The sequence below is a fragment of the Trachurus trachurus genome (genome assembly GCF_905171665.1).
Source record: "Trachurus trachurus genome assembly, chromosome: 15".
In the NCBI taxonomy this organism is placed as follows: Eukaryota; Metazoa; Chordata; class Actinopteri; order Carangiformes; family Carangidae; genus Trachurus; species Trachurus trachurus.
In genome coordinates this window covers 11,300,732-11,324,702 of record NC_139906.1, presented here as the reverse complement: position 1 = coordinate 11,324,702, position 23,971 = coordinate 11,300,732, and the positions used below count along the sequence as shown (strand labels likewise).

At 41.8% G+C, this 23,971-nt stretch overlaps 1 protein-coding gene across 3 annotated transcripts in view; it reads right to left on the bottom strand.

Annotated features, from left to right (window-relative positions):
- Positions 1-545: 545 nt before the first annotated feature.
- Positions 546-23,971, bottom strand: part of LOC310998607 (equilibrative nucleoside transporter 1-like) — a 43,483-nt gene continuing 20,057 nt past the window's right edge. For 2 of the 3 annotated variants that reach the window (XM_083988742.1, XM_083988740.1), the window contains exons 2-13: positions 17,152-17,242; positions 16,839-16,920; positions 15,706-15,878; positions 14,788-14,927; positions 13,436-13,570; positions 11,676-11,773; positions 11,295-11,376; positions 7,991-8,073; positions 7,794-7,902; positions 5,134-5,219; positions 2,664-2,863; positions 546-728 (exon numbers count right to left, since the gene is read on the bottom strand). In XM_083988742.1, the coding sequence (XP_083844868.1) occupies positions 617-728; positions 2,664-2,863; positions 5,134-5,219; positions 7,794-7,902; positions 7,991-8,073; positions 11,295-11,376; positions 11,676-11,773; positions 13,436-13,570; positions 14,788-14,927; positions 15,706-15,878; positions 16,839-16,920; positions 17,152-17,180 (1,329 nt within the window). In that variant the 5' untranslated portion in view covers positions 17,181-17,242 and the 3' untranslated portion in view covers positions 546-616. Of the gene's footprint in view, positions 729-2,663; positions 2,864-5,133; positions 5,220-7,793; positions 7,903-7,990; positions 8,074-11,294; positions 11,377-11,675; positions 11,774-13,435; positions 13,571-14,787; positions 14,928-15,705; positions 15,879-16,838; positions 16,921-17,151; positions 17,243-17,573; positions 17,627-23,971 lie in introns of those variants that run through there. The other variant, XM_083988741.1, reaches the window with a different exon arrangement.

Sequence of the window (23,971 nt, the reverse complement as noted above, 5' to 3'; positions counted from 1 at the left end):
TAACATTTTATCTTTTATATAATTTTGTGCGAGATAACGTTTTTATAATAAATGAGGCTCTGAGATGCAGCGTGTACGAGCTGTCGTTCATTCACTGCCTGAGATCTGCCTGTTTTCTGATACGAGGGGAAAATTTTAAACATCTAAATTTCTTCTCTCCTCTTCATAATGAGTCCGTTAGCACAGATTTTTTTGATGTTTTTCCTTTTAAACATTTGGTTTCGATTTGTTTTGACGAGTCTGAACTTGAATGAATTTGTGTCAGAGAAGCCGACGTTGATCCTCTTTGATCGGTGGCATCAGGTTTAAAAACGTCTCCCAGGAACGGGAGGAGAGGAAATAAAAAAAAATATAGATATATATATATAGATATATATTCAGTAACATAATTCAGCTTATATTGTCGCCACGACGACTGGATGAGACAAATATCTGCTGTGGAGGACCGAGGGTCTCTGGTCTTCTCGTCGTCTGTGCTGCCTCCTCTCAGTCGGAGGTGGTTGCAGAGGAGGCGTGGCTTTGTCCAGTTTTTAAAAAAGGGGTTTCGACGAGGAGGGGCATCTACTCTACTTCTTCTTCTTCTTCTACTGCGGACTCTACTCGCCGTTCTCTGTCTCTAGACCATGGCCCGGAAAGCAAACGAGGTGGCGGCGCCCAGTGCCAAGCCGAGCGACAGGAAGAACGCCATGATGGCGCCCGCCGTCTCTGCCTCGTGAGGTGGCACCTTCCTGTACGGAGACAACAGAGGGACAAAATTCATCAGAAGGAGGGGTTCACAACTAAACACATTTACTGTACTGTGCACAACATCTCTGCATCTTTAAAAAAAAATATTATTCTCTTTTATTTAATGATTCTTCATGGTTCACGTGTTCATTAACGTAACAATTCACCGTTCATCCATTCATCCATTTTCATCCATTTTCATCCGAATCCAATTACAGTTAAATCACACAGAGATGAATGATTGGTCCTTCCACCACAATATAAGAGATTAAATCTATAAAATACAAAATAAGAGCTGAACTCTCCAGAACAGGACGCTGGGCTGCAACTTTATGATACTAAAAAACTTTACAAAAAAAAGGGGTAAAAAAGGAAAAAAATGGGAAAAGGTCATAAAACTCAGATGTTTTCCCATCTCTCAGGCAGGAAAACTCAGTGTCCGCTTTTAAATCTCTTCTTAAAACTCACTTTTATCGTATGGCCTTTTGTAATTGTACTGGTATTATTTCAAATTCATTTTATTGTATTTTATTTTCTTAATTTATTACTTAATTTACGTGTGAAGCACCTTGTAATTGTGTTTTGTCGAGGTGCTATATAAATAAAGTTATGATTATTATTATCTTTTCAGAAACACACCTTGTTGTAGTTATGGCAGAGGTAATTCTTTCCATCTTAAGAAATGTCATAAATTATGTAAATCCACTGTAGGTTTTTCTAGTTTTAAACAGTTCTTCATACAAACAGCACATCTCTGTATCTTTTAGGTTCAAAGGTTACAGGACAAGGAGACCTGACCGCTCTACGCTGATGCTGAGTGCAGTCTGACACCAACACAACCTGCAGCCTGCAGCCAGTCAGCTTCACTTAGGCCCCATCCACACGAAAACGCGGCTTCACTGAATCCGATCTTTTTCTTAATCGTTTTGAAAAAAATCTCCGTAAACACGGCATCGTTTTCAAAAATATCTGCGTCCACACTGATCCAGTGAAAACGACCCAAAACGCTGTAGTACCTACATACTGCAGGAGTGTGTGTGTCGCTGCAGCGCTGCCTGCCACACATAAACACTTAAAACAGATGAAGAAGACGGGAAGTCCCTGCTGTAATTCAATAGAAGAAGAAGTTCCCCGCTGTATTCAAACTCAAACATGGGATTAAATGTTGACAGGGAGTCGTGTCAGAGTAAATATGATGATCAGTGATGATTAAACAGCCGTGATTCAGCCGCAGCGTCTGAGCGACGCGACGTTAGTCGGCCGTTGTTGTTACGTGCATAGACTGTCAGTGTGCAGCAGCTGCTGCAGCGGTGTGTGTGTGTGTGTGTGTGTGTGTGTCTCAGGTTACAGGTAGAGCGGCGGGGGGCATGACATCATCGTTTCAGAAAAAGTCCGTATTGGCCGTCCAGATGGAAACGCTGGGGCGGCGTTTTCAAATTTTCCCACTCTGGGACCCGTTTTCAAAAAATACCGTTTTCACCCCCTGAAAACGCCGCATCCGTGTGGACGCGAGGCCAATCCGATAAAGTATTTATCCGGATTCGAAAAAAACGGCTTCGTCTGGACGGGGCCTTAGAGCTCAGTCATCAACACGTTTCATCCTTATTGTGTATGTTTTTTTTTTAGCTTTTAATGACAGCCTGGCTAGTTTTTTTCCCCTTTTGTTTCCAGTCCTTTTATTCAAACTAGGTTAAACTAAACTTCTCCAGGCGACTTCCCAAGAGTTTCCTCCCAGCTCCTCGTCAAAACCTGCCTCATCATTCTAGTATTCACAAAGCACCACAGCCGCCAGTGGTTTCGGTTTGGGACTTCGGTGTTTTCCACTGACTCATCTGTCAAATCCAACAAAAGTAGGTCTTTGTGTTCCCAACAGTGCATGTATGTGTGTGTGTGTGTCTGAGTGTATGTGTGTGTGTGTGAGTGTGTGAAGCCCTTACTTGGGTCCAAAGCACATGCAGAGACTGGCCAAGTATCCGTTGGAGAAGGAGAAGAAGATCATGAAGATGATGTACCAGGCGTCGTGTTCGAACCACACGGGGAGGTAGTGACGGGGCTGAACGTTACACAGCATGAAGAGAGGGATGAAGACGACTCGCAGGATCACCAGCACGGGCAGCCAGATGCTGTCTTTACCGGGCTGAGGACAGAAACACACAAAACACACAGCTTTAAGTTAATAACAACAACAACAACACGCCAACAACAGAGAGAGAGGAGATCTGTAGACGACGCAGCCAGGGGTCAGAGTGGTGGGATGTTTGCTGAGTGGTTACAGCATGATGTCATTACAGCTACAACAGGGGATGAATTGTTTAGTTTATGATCATAAAAAAAACAAAAACCATAAAATAATTGATTCATTGTTCAAGTTATTTTCCAAGAGAAACTATCACACTGTTTCAGCTTCGTCTGGAAACACGAGGTGCACACAAAAGGAAAATAATCTATTCTATTGCACTTTTTCAAGTTTATTTCTAATGTTTAATATTGTCTATTTTAATGCTTAATAGTTTTAATGTTTTTTGTTGTCTCTTACATATCTCCTGTGTTGCTTTTTCTTATTGTTCCTTGTACAGTGTTGTTTGAGTTCCTTGAAAAGTGCTTTAAAATAAAATGTATTATTATTATTATCATTATTATTACAATAAAGGAAACATCCGTCCATTTCCATCTCAAATATTTGAATGTATGCCATCAACAAGAGGAAGTAAAGGTAATGTTCAAAGTTCAGTAACAAACTTATCTCTTATTCAGTGAGAACAACAACTTCCTGTTCAACGTGTGAGGACGGGAGCAGAAGACAGGACAGACCGACGGACCTGGAGAGTCTCAAAGCACCTGAGCGGAAACCGTCGGGACGCTGATCAGTGTCTGATGATGATGATAAATAAACTCACATGGTCCTGGAGCAGCTGACTGTGATCTGCACTAATACCAAGAGGCAGCGATTTTCAGCTCAGCGCAGGTCAGACCATGTTAACTAACTCCACTCGCTTGATTCAATTTGACTATTTCCTCTGGATCGCAGGAAATTAGACCTGTTCGTTAATCTGTTGGTTCACGGACAAAGTTTGAGTCGAGCTCCAGTTTTTCCGGCGTCCGGAAACATAAAGAGGGAAAACTATGATTGCTGTGTACGGTGCACAAGGAGAACTGCCTTTTTCTTGTACTTATGTAATAACATAATGTGAATGTAAATCTAAAAAGGAGGTTAACACAAGAAGCTGACATTTGTATCTGGAGGAGTCACACTGAGGCCAAACAAGATGATGGAAATATTCAAAATAAATGGCTCGATGGAGTTCTTTATGTCTACAAATTGCAATAGCTAATTTTCTAATGCATGAGACAAAAGGTGTTGAAACATGTCAAGGTATGAAAAGAACAACCTCTTGTCTTCTACATGAGAAAACCTCACTATTCAAAATGAAGCTTCAACACTTAAACTGATATTGACTGTTTTCTGTGGATAAAACACATTTTTTTTATGTCTGGTCGCCTTCTACCGCAGCAGCACATCACTAGCAGAGCCCCGCTCTGAATCTAGTGCAAGTAATAAAGGGATTACTGATGATAACTGCCTCCCACATCCCCACATCAAACAAACAACCCAGACTATCTGTGTAAAACAGACTGAAAATGGAGCGCTTCAGTTCAAAACCCTCTTGAGCTGTCATCGTTCATCCACATGTGCGTGTAAAATCAAGTCCAAACTTTCAAAATCACCCCACCGCCAATTTTATGCAACGCCCAAAACCGCTTCCCTTGTACAACGACACACACACACAGGCTTCTCTCCAAAACAAATCTTTGATCGAGGCAACAAAACTGGACTCTCACAGCTCTTACCTCTGAGTGACCGACGTTTTTCCACCGCTCCACTAATGACTCAGAGATCTATTAATGTATAAACACTTTAAGCAGCCAAAACCTTTGTGTCAACAAGTGGGCCCGTTGTCCAGAACGCCAAACTCCCGCCAGACAACAGCAGAGCACACTAAATATTTTAAATGAACCCTATAAAAAGGCAAACAGTGTTTATCAACAAGTGCCGTCGCTGCTCTGATTTGTTTATCGAGCTGCAGGAGGCGCTCAGGTTGAGGCGCTCGTTACTGTCACGCTGTCATCATCACACACACACAGTGATACGTTTTGAAATATGCTCTAGTTGCATTGTCGGTTTCGGATGCTGACAGTTAGTTGGAAGCTAAAAACCTCGAGTCTCATCTTCATAATCCAACGTCTGCACACCAGGGCAGGTTTCATGAAGTCTGATCAAGGAGCCAATCACGTAAAGCCGGGTTTAATCCAGGCTTTTTTAGGTGTTAGTCATGATGCGCTGCTGCACAGGTAACCTAAGAAAGATGCAGCACGTTGGGTAAAACACGTGATTTGTGTTGAACTGACCCACATACAGACGCCCGTCAGACTCCTGCCAGCCCAGTCCATCAGGTTGAAGAGGAGGAAACACGACACGGGGATGAAGTAATCACCTGTAAATAGGAGCAGAACGAACATGGTTGTAGCAACAGTAATAAAAAATAATAATAGCAAGAGTGCAGATGTGTTAGATTAAGAAAAAAAACCAAAAGGTTCTGCAGCTTTCCGTCGGTTTGGATTCACAGCTGTTGCTGAGAGCGCCGGTTGCGACCCAGAGTCAAGAGGACTGACTCTATCAAAACATCCTGAGAAACTTCACATACAACTCTGTGAGGGTTTGATGTTGTTACTCTGTTTCTTTTTCTTTTTTTTTTGTGCATGACAGCAGGTCGTGTGAATCCAAACTGACAACGGCGTCTTTGTGAGGGAACAGGAAGACAGTGGTTTCATCGTTAAAGACAACTTTCAGTTCTCCCCTCAGGAGACTGACTGTATGAAAGAATTAAAGGTAACACTTTATTTTAAGGGGTCCTTGTTCCTGTGTATCTACCTAATTAATTACAGTGTAATTACCTATGTAACCGTATGTAATAACATGTACTTACATTGTAAATACATAGTGTATTTTGGTGTACTTACAGGTCCTTGTTACACTTGTAATAAGAAATGCTTGTGCAAAGAGAGAGGCCACTTTGGCATTTCTTATTACAAGTGTAACAAGGACCTGTAAGTACACCAAAATACACTATGTATTTACAATGTAAGTACATGTTATTACATACGGTTACATAGGTAATTACACTGTAATTAATTAGGTAGATACACAGGAACAAGGACCCCTTAAAATAAAGTGTTATCGAATTAAAACTCATTCAGTTTATTAACAAACTGCACTCGTACTCATTCATAAAACCTCGTCTACAGCCTCTTGAGCAGCTGTGTCATTCTCAGTTTAGTTCATTGGCCAAATACCATGGAATTTGATCTCAAGTGGGCCAGACCGATGAAATAAATAACACTATAACTGTTAAATAACTAGAAATCAAACCCTTTCCTTTTGTTTTAGTGCAAAGAAGTGCATTATTAAGATATTTACATTGAATTAACCACTTGAAATTTCTTGAGACAGATGTGAGCAATTTCAACAATATCATGCCTCTTCTCTCTACTACAGTATATAAGTTTCACATTTGACAAATTTATCCTGTGGGCTGGATTGGAGCCTCTGGCAGGCCGGTGTTGGCCTTGGCCGTAGCTCTAGAGCACATTTCACCTCTGTCCATAGGAGACACAGTTTTCACTTTTTAATGATACACAGTAGTAGAAGTAGAAGCAGGAGTCTATTTTTAATCATCACAACCACAAGGGTCAGTTTTGTTATCCGAGGTTAGCATTTATAATTTCCCCCGGCAGCTACAATCTTCTCATTAGGAAAAAAAAAATCAAGGTCTATTCACTAATTAATTTGGTGTTAACTGTTTGAAAAAGAGCCAGGAGCTTGGCGGTCGTCTCTTATCAAAGCTACAGGCTCAGATACCCAGGGGGCAAAGCAAAAAAACGGACACGGAGCGTTGTAAAAGGTTTGACACCAGAAATGATATCTAGGAACTTCAAGGATTAAAACCTGGGTGGACAACCCGGTCAACTAGCTGCTGGAAAGCTACAGGGGGCCAAAACCCCTTTCTGGGGTCATTTTGCTGGCGAAATGATGTAAATGCAAATATTTAGGTACTACAATGGCATAAATAGTCATACAACTATAAAATTTGGCAGAGAGTATCTTGACACATAGGGGGAGGCATGAAAAAAACATTCTGGGGTTTGTTGCAACTCAATTTTAAGATATCACCCTCAACATCCCAAAAAAGACCAAAAAAAGTACTGTTCGCCTGACAAATTCTCATGAAAATTATTATTTTTCAGCACTTTATGGAGAATATCTATGCTTAACATGTATATAGAAAAATTCCTTAATTCATAAGCTTCCATTTGAGTCCAAGATAGCCTTTCTATCTCAAAAGCCCCACTTGCTGTGGCCAATGGTCTTCTCTATCTATCTGTTCACTTTGGGGAGACCAGAAATAGAATGGTTTCTGATCAGGCCAGTTAACATGTAGTTTTTCACAATAGGTGTTGCATTGTTTGGAGCCAGCCTGTAGCTTTCCAGTAGCTAGTAGAAAGGCTATCTTGGACTCAAATGGAAGCTTATGAATTAAAGAATTTTTCTATATACATGTTAAGCATAGATATTCTCCATAAAGTGCTGAAAAATAATAATTTTCATGAGAATTTGTCAGGCGAACAGTACTTTTTTTGGTCTTTTTTGGGATGTTGAGGGTGATATCTTAAAATTGAGTTGCAACAAACCCCAGAATGTTTTTTTCATGCCTCCCCCTATGTGTCAAGATACTCTCTGCCAAATTTTATAGTTGTATGACTATTTATGCCATTGTAGTACCTAAATATTTGCATTTACATCATTTCGCCAGCAAAATGACCCCAGAAAGGGGTTTTGGCCCCCTGTAGCTTTCCAGCAGCTAGTTGACCGGGTTGTCCACCCAGGTTTTAATCCTTGAAGTTCCTAGATATCATTTCTGGTGTCAAACCTTTTACAACGCTCCGTGTCCGTTTTTAAAAAAACTGGGATTTTGCCCCCTGGGTAAGAGGGGGAAGAAACGGAGACTCACCCCAGGCGCCTCCGTTTGCTACCGTGGACCTGACATCCACGGTCACGGCCGGGAACGTGCCGATGGTGACGGTGAAGATGAAGCACACGGACAGAGCCGTCACCCAGATCTGGAGAGAGCACCGGAGGAAGATTATCAATATATGTGCACACACACACACAACACACACAGGTTGCGAGTAGAAGTCGTGTTTTCACCTGTTTAAAGATGTTTACCACAGACACGCTGGGTTTGGCCTCGTCCTCTAGACTCACCACCGGTCGCTTCTCTGTTGCACCCTCTGAGAAACAAACAGACAATCAAACAAACAGCTCTTTGTCATTATGTTGGTCAGGTGATACATGGAGTTCAGACTGTTCATTCCCAAGTTTAAAGAGGAACTATGTAAGTCAAGTTGCTTTTCCGCTGTTTTGCTAACCCTCCTCTCAGCCATGTGCATTTGTTTGCAATGAAGCCGGAGAGAAATCAATCAATAGAGCGCTACACAACGTTGTATAATCATATACGATGTTATAACGTGTATATTTGTGTAGTTTAATATGTCATAAACAAGAGACACTGGTTACAGGGCACATTTGTGTCGTGGTGCTGCAGAGACGAGAGCTGGGACACCGGGGCAGCGGCCCTGATCTTGCAAGGTTGGTTTTCAGCCGAGAGATACAATAAGTGACCTCATAACAAGTTATGCCATTTATTAAAGCAGAAGTAAGCGTAATGTTTGTGTTAATATAAGTCTTAAATAGTTATATCTTCCGACAGCAATCACTTATGTAGAGTGTTTGGTCTGAAACACGGGTCTGTCAGTCACTCTGCTCTGCTGTAAGCCGAGTAGAAAACTTTCCTTGTATCCTACAACCTTTATCCAATGAGGAGAGAGAACGGCATAAAGGGGCGGTCCTCTCTGTGTGTGCAGCCAAGGGATGCGCGTGAATGTGGTGACGTAGGGACGAGGGCGGGGACTGCTAACTCCATCTGCTGACAGGAAGTTAGCCAAAACGACCGGATCGCTTACTTCTGCTTTAAACCATCACAATCACTCCAAAGCTGTTTAATTAAGGTAAAAATGTAGCATAGTTGAGCTACAAATCCTGCATAGTTCCTCTTTAAATGGCTGTTTTTGAATGAGATTTCCATTCTTATATAAGTGTGGTAGGGTTCCCATTACAGTCTCCCACACTGGACGTTAACTGACTGGTAACACTGGTCGGTCACACTGTCGCCAACACACAAACCAAACCAAAAACATTTGGTGGGTTTGGTTTCCACAGAGACTGTAATGTTTTTTCCCCTCCACATATCATGTTTATTTTCTGCAAAGATGGTTTCTGCAGGAAAACCCTGCAACTGGAGCATGAAACTCTCCTGGTTTTGCAGGTACTGTACGGCACATGTGAGAAAACATCTGGTTCTTAGATTAGTCAAAATTATCTTGTTCATAGAGATGTAACAAAAGGTTTCACAACAACAACAACCCCACTGAAACAAGAGGACTCCTCCATGCTGTCGGCTGAATGAATCATCTGTATTTACATTAGAAATAAAACTATTCACAGAAACAGGCCAAAGATTAAAAGAACAGATAAACTTCAGAGAACTACTTGTTAAAGTCCAGTAGCTTTTCACTGTTTGGGTCGCTTTTTCACTCCACGGACCTCCCCTACAGTTTCGGAGTGCATATTTTCACTGTCATAAAAACTCACCACTAACCCTCCTCCCTCCCCTCTGACCATGTGCATTTGTTTTCTAAGAAGCCAGTGAGATGGCAATCCATGAAGCGATGTCTACCGAGGTGGGTAACGTTAATAAAAGATTACAGATTACCGAGCAGTCCATGTTTCTCGCGAGACAAGACCAGAGACACTGGGTTAGAAGTGATGATCTTGCAAGGTTGGTTTTTGGCCGAGAGACTCTAGGTGGAAGGCAGAGAGCCTCCAATCTCCCATAACAAGTCATTTAACCATCACAGTTACTCCAGAGCTGTTTAATTAAGGTGAACATCTTGCATAGTTTCTCTTAAAGAGCAAAGATGAAAATAAAACTCTATTTTCTTTTTTTCCGACAGTAAAATACTGCAACATTGATGCAATTGAATAATTTTAAGTCATTTTAGTAGCAGACAGTAGCTGCTGCTGGTTACTTCACTACATTATACAACTCCTCTTGACTGATGGCAAGGCAAGGCCATTTTATTTGTATAGCCCGTTTTTACAAACAGTTTGTCTCAAAGGGCTTTGCACAGCATCATAACAACATCTTCTGCCCTTAGACCCTCACAAAGACTGAGGAAAAAACTCCCAAGAAAACCCTTTTAACAGGGAAAATGTTGGAGTGTGCCGTCACGGTTGACTGACAGCACACCGATCTGCTCTCCCTTTTTCACTGGCAGTAAACATATATATGATGTGAGCACCCAGATAGGTCCCGCCCTCTCAGTCAATCAAACGCTAGCATTATCTTGGAAATGCAGGCTCTGGGGGGGGGGGGGACACGTGATCATCCAATATGACTTTACTCAAAATGGGTTCACTCGAATATTGGTAGGAGGAACATGAGCTACCGAGTGGAAGTGTGAGCTGCAGATTCAGACTGATGAAGCGTTCGGCAGGTTACACAATTTATACTGAAGCTCTAGATGATTTGTGTTTGACTCCCATTTTATCAACTTTACAGCTTTAATGATATGAGAACATGTGTTTTTTTTTTTTTTGCTGGTTTAAAGGGATATTTCAACATTTTGGCAAATTAGCCCATTATTGCCATAATCCCTATAGTTTTAGCAGTAGGTTCATTACCTTTATTTGTCAGTGCAAGCTATTTTTAGAACGGCGGAGAAGAGCCGTGAGCTGCTCAGACCTACGCTACAGAGGCTAATGAGATGTCTTGGTTTCCCTCATCAAACTCAAATATCAAATACACAATCCAACAACTCCAAAACGCTCTGGTGGACAAGTTGTGACCTGCACATTCACCACGCTATGAGATAATAATGGAACGTTACGAGACAGAGTTGTTTTCGAGGTAAATGCAGAGACTGCTTGCCGAAAAACTGCCCTTGACAGGAACGCGCATCAGTGGTTTTGCATGAATTTACCTCTAAAACAACTCTGTCTCGTAACGTTCTGTTATTATCTCATAGTGTGGTGAAAGTGCAGGTCACAACTTGTCCACCATAGCGTTTTGGAGTTGTTGGATTGTGTATTTGATGAGTTTGATGAGGGAAACCAAGAAATCCCATTAGCCTCTGTAGCGTAGCTTTGAGCAGCTCACGGCTCTGCTCCACCGTTCTAAAAATAGCTTGCACTGACAATTAAAGGTAATGAACCTACTCCTAAAACTATAGGGATTATGGCAATGGGCCTATTTGCCAAAACGTTGAACTATCCCTTTAAATCAAATATCTTCTCTCCACAGCTTGAACTTCAATATTTACTCTTTTTTCCCCCTTTTTTTGTAAACTAGAGCCTGGACATCTGAGCAGAGCTGTGAACATACTGTATGTACCTTTTTTGAGTAAGTCCATCTTGTTCTCCTCGTCGCCAGAAGGCCTGGATCCATTACTCTCCATGTGGTACTGGAAGAACTCCTGTTGACAGAGACAACGATAGCGATAATGAGCCAAGCCCAGAGCGCCAGCAGAGCAAAGATACAGACAGCATGTTCTTTGAGATGCTGCTAATTCCCTCCATCGGATGTGTTTCCTATCTCCCAGCAGACTGTGGAGACACTCGGGTCTTATTTCAAGTTTTACAAAGTGCTGCCCAAAAAGTTAATGAGAGCAAAACGGGAACAAATTTCAAAGTGGATGTTTAACATATCACCTCCGGATAAAAAAAAAAAGAGTATTTCATCTCAGTGCACATTTAAGAGAGTATGTGGTCTCACCATCCTGGGCAGAGCGAGGTAGGCCATTATGGCCAGGAGAATAACAACACATGCTGTGATGAAGTAACCAAAAGCACTGTCCTGCAGGGCCGATCCAGCTGCAGACAAACACAGGACGGACACATTAGTCATCCTAAGCACTGATCTTAGTTTTTCTGTTGAAATATCTTGCCAAGTTCCTATTAGTTCATGAAATTCCAGTTATTGGATTGTATCATTTTGAGTTTTTTCAGTTTCAATCTGAGACTGAACTACCAGTTACTCAACATGCACCTACATGGTCTCCAGGGAACTCTGCTCATCAATACTGAAACTACAGCCACAGTGTGATTACGTCAGTGTGAATTAATGTTTCTATATCAGCTCCATGACAGCAACATGCCAAAAAACCCCAGCTCTCATCATTTTAACACTATAAGAATGAAGCAGCACTCTCACAGCATCCTCATCCATCGTTAATGTTAGCACAGCCACATGGGCAGAGGAGCAGAGATGTGTCATTATCAGTGCAGCCTGCTGTAACAGCTCAGAGGGAGGGAGACGACCGAATCTGGCAGGGAAAATGTCAAGTGCCAAAATAAATCTGTTTTCTTTATAATTTCTGCCTGAGAGCCAGATCCAAAGAGCGGCCAGCAACTCTTATCGTTAACCACTTAACGTTTGTTTTGGCTGGCCTGTCACTGCTGCAACCAAATTCATCACTGCAGACATTTAATATTTTGTGAAATATTTGTGTAAAAGTGTTTCAAGGATCCATTTAAACGTTGGAAATAAACACATTAGCCACAGCTGAGTTAATCTCGCGGTCACTTTGGAGTTCGTGAGTGGCTCCAAAGGCAAGAATTCATATTTCTAGAAATAACACCATGGTAGACACAAGTACTTGAATGGGGAAACTCCCTCGCAGAACATCGGAGGGCTCCACAGACGACTGATGGTTTTTAAAAGGGTCTCAAACGTATCTTTTAAAAAACATCTTTAAATCTTTTAATGTGTAATTAGTGTGAATGCTGAAAGCTATTTAGTGTACACCATTTATTGTTTAATTACCTTAAAAATTCAAGTATTTTCCCACCATGTTACGTCATTCAGCCTCCTGCTTACACATTCTACTTTTACCCTTCAGATATTGCTTTATCTATATTAGTAATGGTTCAGCAATGTTTTTAAGCTGTCAGTTTTAAATATATTTGAGTAGATTTCAACTTTTCAATCATAACTAATCTTCAACAATTCAAGTAATTTCCAGCCATGCTTCAGCCATGTTGGCGCTGGTTTATCAGTTTTCCTTACTGCCAGGTTAGCTGCAGATTTCAACTCTTCAACTGTTACACTTAAACATGCAGGATTTCAACATCTTCTTCTACCTATTTAACATTTCTACTGCTTTTCGCACTTTTAAAAAGGCATTCATCTCTCAGCCTACAAGCTCTATGTTTCAGCTTTAGCATCAGATTGTTTCAACAGTTTCTTCAGCTCATTCAGCATTGTTTCAACAATGGTGTTCAGCTGCTTTCAGCATTCACACGGATTTTCCTTCTTGGAAATGCTTTTTCTAGTTGTTTCTTGTTTTTGTTTGATAACAACAGTTTTTAAGTTTCTCTTTGATTGCTAAATTCTGTTTTACAACCATTTCCTGTAGCCTGTATCTTTTTTTTGTTAAAAATGTAAAGTGCGTTACAAATAAAAAGTCCAAGTACATGCAATACAAGTGTTAGAAGAGGTGTACTGATGTGATGCTTTGTGTGTGTGGGACATACAGGCCAGGGCGCAGATCATGGAGAAAGCGGCGAATGTGCCGGCGAGACCCTGTCCACTCATGATGGGAGTGGTGTAGGAGGCGGGCAGCATCCCCGCCAACCCGAACAGGCTGCCCTGAAGAATCGCTCCGAACGCTGGGCAGGGACAGAGAAAACAAGACGAGGATGTTGAAAAAAATTTCACTTTTTTAAACCGTAACCATGAAACAGAAAAAAAACACAAACACATTTTAATGTCCCACGGCATCAAAGAAAGAGGCCCAATAAAAGTTAACCGCCGTCTGAAACAGGGGGAAGCGACACCCTTTCTGAAAACACCATGGAGGAAAATAAATGTTTTATATAACCGTTATATAATTGTAATTTTCCTTATCTCAAGTTACACAGGCATTTTACCACAAATTGGCATCAAACCAGTGGATTGCAACTTCTTATTGAGAAAGTTGGAGGAGTTTAATTAAATTCAGACACTCCAGCAGCATTCGTCCACTAAGAGGAATGTCAATACCAAAGCTTCAAGGCCGCAACATCCTCCCCTCTAAAGCAAACACGATGGGCTGTTCCTCATGAGGAACTGGGGGTCAGGGGCGGCCCAACGGGGGCGAGCGGGGGGGGTGAGCTTATCCCTGCTGCTGACGGAGTCATTGCAAATAAACAAACCCAGTGAGATTACAGAGTTGTGTTCTGAAGCTCAGCGTGGTACGACCGCATGTGTGTGCATCCATATGAGAGGGATTTCCCCAAACACAGTGGATGCAGATGATTTTGATCAAAGAGGGACAAGACACATGGAAACAATCATTTGCATGGGTTCAACTAGGAAATGAGGTAAAAGTAAATTCCTTTAGGTAACGCAACAGCCTCTCTATAAAAGCTGCATGTTTTAATTGTTGTGGGTTTTTTTTTTTTTAGAGGTTTTGGTTAAACTTTACTGTCGTCTCTGAGGCTGTGATTTGTGTTAACGCCTTGAGGTGAGATGAAGAGAGATATTTAATTCTACCACTATTTACCTGCAATAAACTGACCAATCAGAGCAAATACAGCTTTAATGTCAATTGAAAATGACGTCTGAGGGATGGACACACAATTTGATATTGATTGATCAGGGCAAAACAAAATAAAATAACTCCCAACATCCCAACAGGAAATCAAGAAATTCACTTATGAATGATGAAGAAAATGGAAATTCAGTCGGATCATATTTCTTTGCAGTAGATCAGTGCAGGTTGTTGCGTCTCTGCTGTGATATAGTTTGATAAAATACCCTTTTTGTTTTCGTTGTACCTTGTGCAATGATAATAAAGGCTTATCTTATCTTAAGTATTATTTTGAGTGTTTATTCATGAACTCACAGTTGATGCAGATGATTTTGATCATAGTGATGGTGAAGAAAGGCAGTGGTTCCATGTCCACCTTGACTAACACAGCTGTCAGGAGGAAAACTATGAGGATGACCGTCAAGCTGCCAGAGATCCTGAGCTTCTGAGGAATCCTGAGACAAACACAGGAGGAGGGAAACATCAGAAACAAAACTTAAAATTATCACATATATATAAAAAAGTGTTGAAAATAGAAAGTAAAGTTTAAGTTTCTTAATTACATGAAATAAGGTGGGGCAATAAGGACAAGTGGGTTATGTTTCATTGTTGAACAGATGTCAAAGGTTTGGAAACAGGATTTTGGAGAAGTTCAAGTCATAATAAATAGAGAAGTTGTGCCAGCTCACCAGGGCAAAGTTTTCTGTTCATGACAAAAAAGGTCAAAAAAAAAAAAAAAAGGAAAAGTGAGTAGATGTAGAGGAAGGGGAGAAAGGGCAGGAGATGCAAGGGAGGGGTAAAAGCAGAAGTTGGGGTGTAATAGAAACATAAATAGCATTCCTGGGTATGTTTGTGCAGGAGAAGAGTCGGCCGTGGTCGGGGTCCAACCCAGATCTCTCTAAATCCGACTCTAATTAAAGCAAACACACTGGAGGCAGCATACCGCCATACATCCACATAACAGGATCATGTTGCCTATAGAGGAGGAGGGGGTGGCAGCGACCAACAGATAAACAGGGCAGTGGGCAGAAAGAGCAGGAAAACAAAGGAGTGGAACAGAAGCCAGTGATATTGCAGCGTGGTATATCTGGGCCCTGAGGTCTTAGCTCATCGCTTCCTGTACTGTAGGTGGAGGAATGTGCAAATGTTACACACCAGACTGCAGAGTTATATAAATGTACACGGTTTCCTTTGGCGTGAACGTGTCAGAATGCAGCAGGGCGGGGCGGATACCTCTGATGTAGGAAGGAGTTGAGGCAAGTGAAGATGAGCAGAGGCACCATGGCGCACAGCGTCATCACGTTGTTGAACTTTGACTCCAGCACGTTGCGGGTATCTCCCTCCAAAGTCCCATTAGCCGTCTGATTAAGGTCAGTGGGCGCGTCCTTCAGCCTGCTGGTGAAGTACTGAAGACGAGGAGGAGGAGGAGGAGGAGGGGGAACACATGTATGGTTATCAGCTCTCGCAACGCATTGCAGCAGTTGCAGTGAATGATAATTTAATGAGTATCGGAGTCACAAGTTTGCGTCATGTGAATATTGTGCAGACGTATGAGTGACGTAGTTCGTTTAACGATCCTGAACTGAATTTTTTCTGCAGCATCTCTGGAGAATAAACCATTTACCAACTATAGTTTCTTCAAAAGCCCCAAAAAAAGGTGAGCATGGACTAATATAAAGGACTAATGACAGCTGAACCCTGATGAAGGCAGGAGTTACTGCAGGGCTGCTGCTTTGGATTGCATTAAGTTTCAACCAGGTGTCTTTTAATAAACTGCAAACTTAGTGTATATTAAAAAAAAAAAAAGTTAAATAATGCATGAATTAAAAATATAACATATTTTTCTTTTAAAAAACCCCCAAAAAAGCCAAAATCTCAGCCCACAAATGTAGAGGCGACACTTTTCAGGCTGGCACTCAGGACTTTGTTGGAAGCAAACAACCATGATGATATAGCTATTTTCATAAGTGGCCTGCCAACATCTCCTTATCAAAACAAATAAACGCTGTAGGCTAGTTGAGCCTTCACAAAAATCCCTCCCTAAAGGTGCGTTCAAATTAACTCCCCCAGGATTAAATTAAACATAAAATTCCACATTTTAAGAAGTTAACCCTTTAAGTATGCAAAAGAATGGCGGGGGAGATTAGGGAGGCTTTTACCACAACCATGGAAATCCACCTGGCTGGAGGTCAAACCACCCTGAGTGAAACCAGGTGGTTTTAGAGGGAAAGTAAAAACAAACAACTAAAGTGACCTTCCTCTATTTGGACCCCAACCTTTTAATTAACTAGTGCCCCCAACCACAAGGCCACCAACTGGGCTGCAACTATTCTCTAACTTGCAGAGGTTGCTCATGCTCAACTCACCATGGTTGCCGTCATGAAGAAGTTCCACGGTAGGAGCGTTCCCAAACCGAGGATGAAGAAAATAAGCCACACTGCATTGTAACTGGGACAGAGACAAGACAGTTCACATGAAGGAAGCACAACAGTGAAGTCATTTAATTTATTATCAACAAACAATTTAAAACAACTGGTTCCCTGGGTCTCATCCAAAAACTCATTTTGCACATGATGAAACAAAAAAAATCTGACATCATATTGACACAATAGGTCCTTTGTCTAGTCCACTACACCGCTGGACAGGAACTTTAAATGGAAAAAAAAGTGTTTCTCTTACTTGTCCCGAGGTGCGTTGATGGCCGTCATGGTTGCTGCAGAGGATGTGGAGGCGCGAGTTCAGTCAGAGTTGTATCAGGGTCGCACCACGTCTGAAACGCACAGATAACAAAAACGTGTTGTCAGAGCTGCAGACCAGCTCCAGTTGGGAGAAAACCTCAGACTTTACAACACACACACACACACACAAATGTCCTAACTTCCTAACTTTATCTGTCTTAGTCATGACCGAGTCAGACAAACCGACCACAAGTTATTAACGCTCTCAACATGATTCAAAGAAATCTTGGCACTTTTCTCCTAAGTTGCACAACAGCTGTGAAACTCACAAGAAAACACTCACTAAGCATAAATTAAATTGGAAAAACATGACCATTTTTGCTCCAAAGTAAAAACCACTTATAGTAAAATCCATGTACTTACAACAGAGTTCAATCAACGACCACAAAAAATAAAAAATAAAAAAGACTCCTCTTTCCTCTGCTCAGATAACACACACAGGCTAAACAAGCTGTGCATGCTTCATTTTATACCATACGGAGGTTGAGTAGGTGGACGGCCCCAGTGTCTGCTGCAGATTGGACCGGCCCCTCGTCTCATCCCTCCTTCTTCCCTTTACCTCGAAACAACACCCCATCCTCCTCCACCCTGACTCTTCCTACATATTTTCACATTTGCATTCCTACGTCAAACGCCCGGATTTCTGTCATTTGCAAGCCAACGGTAAAATAGCGCAGGGGTCAGATGGACCCTTCCCTTTAGAGAGATTCCTGTGAGAATTGAACCATCATGTGAGATTGTGAATAGCTTGAAAAAGAAAAAACAGCTACAGTATGAAGACAATGTGAAGGGTTGTTTTTCCAAATCATACTGGGCTGCAGTGTTTCTTTATATCGTCATCTGTTCTGCTCTCTGCATGATCTCTTATCAATGTGTCTTTTTAATTTCACCCTCCATTGCCCCCCTCGTGTTTCCTACTGTCTTCTAATTTCTCACATCATTTCATCCACCGTTTATTACTATCATGTCTATTGCTTCCCTTGGCCTTTATCGTTCTACTTTCCAATATGATCATCCATCATCTCCACTCCAATTTTTACATTATTCACTTCCCACCTCTGCTCTTAATTTATGCAAGACTATTTATGGCCTCACTCCCCTTTCTCTTTGCATCTTTTCCTCTGGACATGCGTGAAACACCTTCTCTCAACAGAATAATTTCTGCAACCAACCAATTCAAACTCAAATCAAGCAAAGTCAAGGTTTTCTCTGCAAAACCTGGACTGCACTTAGACGCAACAACCATTAATGATGTTTTTCATTATGAATCATTCTGGGTTGTCTTATTATCAGCTCTTCACAGTTCACACAGGGAAGGTAAGGAGAAGACTGCTAGTGAGTCATCAACAGAAACGAAACAGGTTTCACACATTTAGAAGCCAGTCGAATACTTCATGTGTGAGGGAATGTGCATTTGTTAGTTTTAGTGAGTTACATACTGTAGACTCTAATGGTGATTTATTTATAAGACCACACTAAACAAGCAAGAAACTATAAACTGGACAGCTACAAATTTTAACATCAGCAAAGCAGTTTTTTTTTTTTTTCTAATAATAAATCTCACTGTAAAGCAACAGATGCTGACAAAAGAAAGCCTGTTATATTATCTAAACACAAGACCGGTGTGTATGATTTGATTTGTTTTATGCTCAGCTGAATAGATGGTGGTTGGCAGCACTTCCAAAAAGCACGCTGCCTAGTTTCTTTTCACTGATAGGCGCGATGAGGCCACTGGTTGATCTGGCTGGTCATGAGTTATACGCTCAGGAAGGACAGAGACTGCTCTATATGGATGGACACACACACACACACACACACACACACTATAGCCCATTAATTATCATGCATTTAAACGACACTGGACTGACTGAGCAGAGTCCAACTCTGAGAGACCACTGCCTCTGAGAAAGCTCTGCATGGCACGCCAGATGCGAGAAGAGTCCAACAGCTATAGGAGACTGTATTACCCCTTTCCCACTGGATGAAAAACATGTTTAAACCCGCTAACAATCGGCTTCTGACAGCAGTGGGAAAGGGCCACCGACCCGCATCGACCCGTGTCAAACGACTCTGCAATTGACGCACATTTTAATTGGCTGGGCTCCGATCGGTTTGCAGTGGGAATGTCAGACCCAGGTCAACCCGCTGATTTACTGACGTCGCGCCAGTCGCGGCTCGTACAAGATGCATGCATTGGATGGTGTTTTCACAGGCTTATTCGTTCCACAGGCGACTGACTTTTTTCCTTTTTGTGAAAAAGCATTCAATTACTTGGTTGCAGTCGGGGTGTGGAGAGGATTTCAATTCTTTCAATTCATTAAAAAATGCCACAGAATAAGATCCCCAACCCTGCCTTTAAAATGTTCCCCATTACCACCATATCATCTAATAATCGCTGCACCTCCAGCAAGTCTTTCACACTCAGAGCGAAGCAGTTCACAAGCGCTATAAACACTCTCTCCAGCCGTCAGACAACACGTCGTACTGTATGAACTAGTTTAACCGAGTCTTAAACAGCTAATTAGCCGTCAGTATTCACCTCGCACAGCGCGCCTCCTATATACTTTAGCCTTAACAGCGGCTCTGCCAGATACAAATGGCCCCCTGACAAACCCATAGCCAGATTAGGATTTTACACACCTCTTTTTTCCCCCCCTCTTTCGTCCACTGGTTGTCATAACACCGTCAAATCCCACAGGACCAATCAGGCAAAACTTTTGGTATCACAGACACTGCCAAGACTTGCAGTTTTAAAAGACTCTGGCTTAGTCATGTCCCAGATTCCTGTATAGTATCCGTCTCTCTCAACCCAACACGTCGCCAAACGAGCCAGCTGGCACCAGCTTCCTGGGGTTGACGTGGTGCCCAACACACACACACACTCACACACACACACACACACACACACACACACACACACACACACACACACTCACATGGGCACTTTGTAGTCCGTGGAGTGGTACAAAACTCCAGTTTGGCATTGGTGTGACACTTTAACTGACTGACCTCTTAGCGACATCCAACTGCAACAATCAGCCACTCCACAGTAATTTATTGTTTCCTCCTATAATGTCAAGGTAAAAAAGAAAATAGTGCAAAACCCTTGCCAAAGAGAGGCTGTTCAGACCGGCCTGTTTGCCATCTCATCAGGAGAGTGGTCACAATTGTGCCTAAAATTTTAACTATGTGACTTGAAAAACCTGGTCCAGCCGCAGCATACTGATTCCTATTTCTTTTATTCTTCTGGATTTCATACAGTGTTATAAAGAGCCAAGTTCAAATTTCCAACTTGAGGCTCATTACAATACACAACGTTTTCCACAAGCTCAGATAATTATGGAACTGCGTAATGTGAAAAAACATGACAGCGTTTTCTAAGTATATCCAAACAGACACAGATACAAATGCAAAGATTTTAGCATAAAAGCAAAAGGAGGGATTGGGGCTCCTCTGTTTTAACTGTTGCAGTACCAATGCCATTGATACCAAATAAATAAAATCAATTAAAATTGCAGAGGGCTATCAGTGCTAGGCTTTACACGATCAGGATTTCTAGGGCCGATCACCGATTAGTAAGTTTAAATAAATTGATAGCTAACCGAGAACTGATCACGATCGGTAACTTGTTTGTCTACTGAGTATCAACAAAAGTATTCTTAAGCATATTTTGACAATTTTTGCCATGCCCCAAACTGACCAAGATGCATCATCGACTTATAGAGGGCTTTGTTTGCTTGTTTAAAGCAAAACAAAACATCTCATTGGTTTAAATGTGTGTTTTTTTATGTCTTTGTGGTGTGGTTAACCTTGGAACTTCTTCAGAGTAAATGAGACAGATAAAACACAAGCCATCTGCAATCTATGTAACTGGAGCATCTGCAAAAAGTTTCAACACGACAATGATGTCATTGATCGGATGCGAAAATGCAAATAAAATCCAAAATATCGGCCAATGCGATATAGCCGATCAGATCGGCAGGAAGTCTAATCAGTGCAGCTGCAAAGTGATGCATTTTTGCACTTATAAGTTTAAAGCTGAGTGTTTAGGGGGAGTTAGGGGAGGAGGGGATTATATGTTTTACCTATTTGAAAAGAAAAGTAGGCTATAACCTGAATGCACAGAGTTGCACTGAGCTTAAACTGTGTCTGTGCACAGTGTGAAGTGTTGGTACATAATACTCTCCAAGTGAAGCTCCGTGCTGGCAGGTGAAAAAAGGTGGCTGGTACTGCAACACCATGTGTCACGTCCGTCTGCCGCTCTGCCCCGGCCAGCAGTCGACACAGGGGGGAAAGCAGGCCATGGGGAAGTCTGACCTATATCTTGAGGACAGGGCAAAATCTTAACAGAAAGGGACAGGAGTACATTTTGTCTCGGTGGCATACCTCTGTAACAGGGTCGCCTTTATTCCCAGGCTGACACACAATAGTTTGAAGCTGGTCATATGATGAAGGTAAGGAAACTAACCCCCCCCCCCCTCTCTTCCATGAGGCCATTTCCCAGTGCATATGGAAAACAAACACTCCTCCTAAAAGTCATTATTATAAGTCAAAACATTTTTACAGTTTGACCAAAATTAATAATAATTATTGATCTTTTTGTGTGTGTGTGTGTGTGTAATCTGGCAAATAACACGCATTTGTAAAAAGTTCATTCAGGCAATTGATTTACTTCACAAGTGGGAAACAGAATTAACCTGCCTTCACCTCAGAAAACCAGCTGATAACCAGATGCAGGGAACATTTACTATTACAAAACAGTATGAGGAACCAGAAAACATTGCCTACAGCAGTTCATTATATGCTCCATAGATGCACGGAAAAATATTTATCCATCTCTTAAAAATAGTAGCAGCATTAATGGGATTTCAACATTATGATTGGGAATCGAAACTTGGCTCCAGATACGAAGTGAATCAAAAAAAAACAACCCAAAAACTGAATTTCAGTTCTGTTTATCCCAAACACAATGACTTGCGAAAACAAGGCTATAAAACTGCAGAAATGTGCAAAGCGATCCGCAAGTAACCTCAGCCTGGCCTTGCAAAGTCCTTACCCGGCTAATTGATTAAATCTGGGGGTCTTTCCTGATCCCTGGGGGGTCATCTCATCTGTGATATGCAAATGACCCTTTTGTTACTTTTTTTCAACCCAAACTGTAACTGTATGCTGCCCAGTCACTCACAATGCCTGTATCCCCTTTGACCACAACTGTAAATTTACATACAGGTGACCCCCCACCCTTTTGTTCAGCTGTACCCCAGCCCCCCACCATTCACACTGGGTCAGTGGTAGTGCTTTGCCTCAGATAAACTCAGTGTATTCAGGATTTTTGGGGGGGATTAATAATGCAATCTGCACCAGCGCAACAGCGTGTCACTTTATTATGTTACGAGCTACGCATGGATAATGTCCCAGTGGCGTGAAAGATTGAAGAATAAGGGAAAGAAGAGGAGAAAAAAAAACTAGAGACTCATTTATCTTCTTCCATTTTTCCATTTTGGAATTAAACTTCAAGCAAAATCTGACTGTATCCGAGTACTCTCCATTCATCACACACTCACACACTCGCACACAAACAACTGTACGTGCCCTTTTCAATGTTCACATGCCACACACTCCTTTGCTCTTGATCTACAGTATTTACATCATCACAGAGACAGGAAACACTGCTACAGAGTAAACAACAACAGACAAAAGACTGATTATTTCCTCACATGGGAAATAATCAGTCGGTTGGTACTTGAATGACAAAACCAGCCAACGGGGACCAGGTGCAGAGTTAAAGGTATACTTCACCTAAAATTGATAATTCACCAACTTTCTACTCACTGTCATGCCAAAGAAGGGTTCGGAGAACTTTCGGAGTCATCAAAACGCTTTTGGAGTTCCAGGGGGGGGGTCCGGCTGGCAATGGATTTTCATATAATGGCGGCGGACAGCGCTCACTTTTGAATCGTCCAAAACACACACTATGAAACATCCAAATACCTCCACACGTCCGTACTGACCCAAGTGTCCTGAAGCCGCCACATGAAACAATTAATTTGATCTCTGTAGCATAGCTCCCAGTGGATGCGCAAGATACATCATATAACCAATGGTTTACAACGACGAACGAACATCTCTCAGCAAATCTTGCACATGCGCACAAACATCAACAGAGCCACTGGGAGCTACTGCTACAACAATGCTAAAAACAGAGATCAAATTAATTTTTTTGGAGGCAGTATGGAGATATTTGGATGTTTCATAGTGTGAGTTTTGGACGATTCAAAAGTGAGCTCTATCCGCCGCCATTATATGAAAATCCACTGGAAAAGCATTTTGATGACTCCGAAAGTTCTCCAAACGCTTCCTTGGCATGACAGTGAGTAGAAAATTGGTGAATTATCAATTTTGGGTGAAGTATCCCTTTAACCCCTGTATCTTCTACACTACAACATGCCATCGATGTCCAGTCTTCAAAAGCATAACGTGTCCAGCCGCCACACACCATTTAAAAAAAAGCTCCTTATGCACAACTCGTAAAACTGCACGGTGATGATGATTCATGTGCCGTTCACATCTGTGCCTGACAATCAGGTTTCCAATTTCACATCGTTCCTAGAATGACCAATGACAACCTCAGAGACATGACATGCAGCTTGCTCAACAGCCTGACAGTTCGAGGACACCCACTACACTGCAGTTACGTCGCAGTCCACTGGTTTTTACAGCCGTTTGATTCCCATTTCACACTGTGTTTAATCCAAGGATGG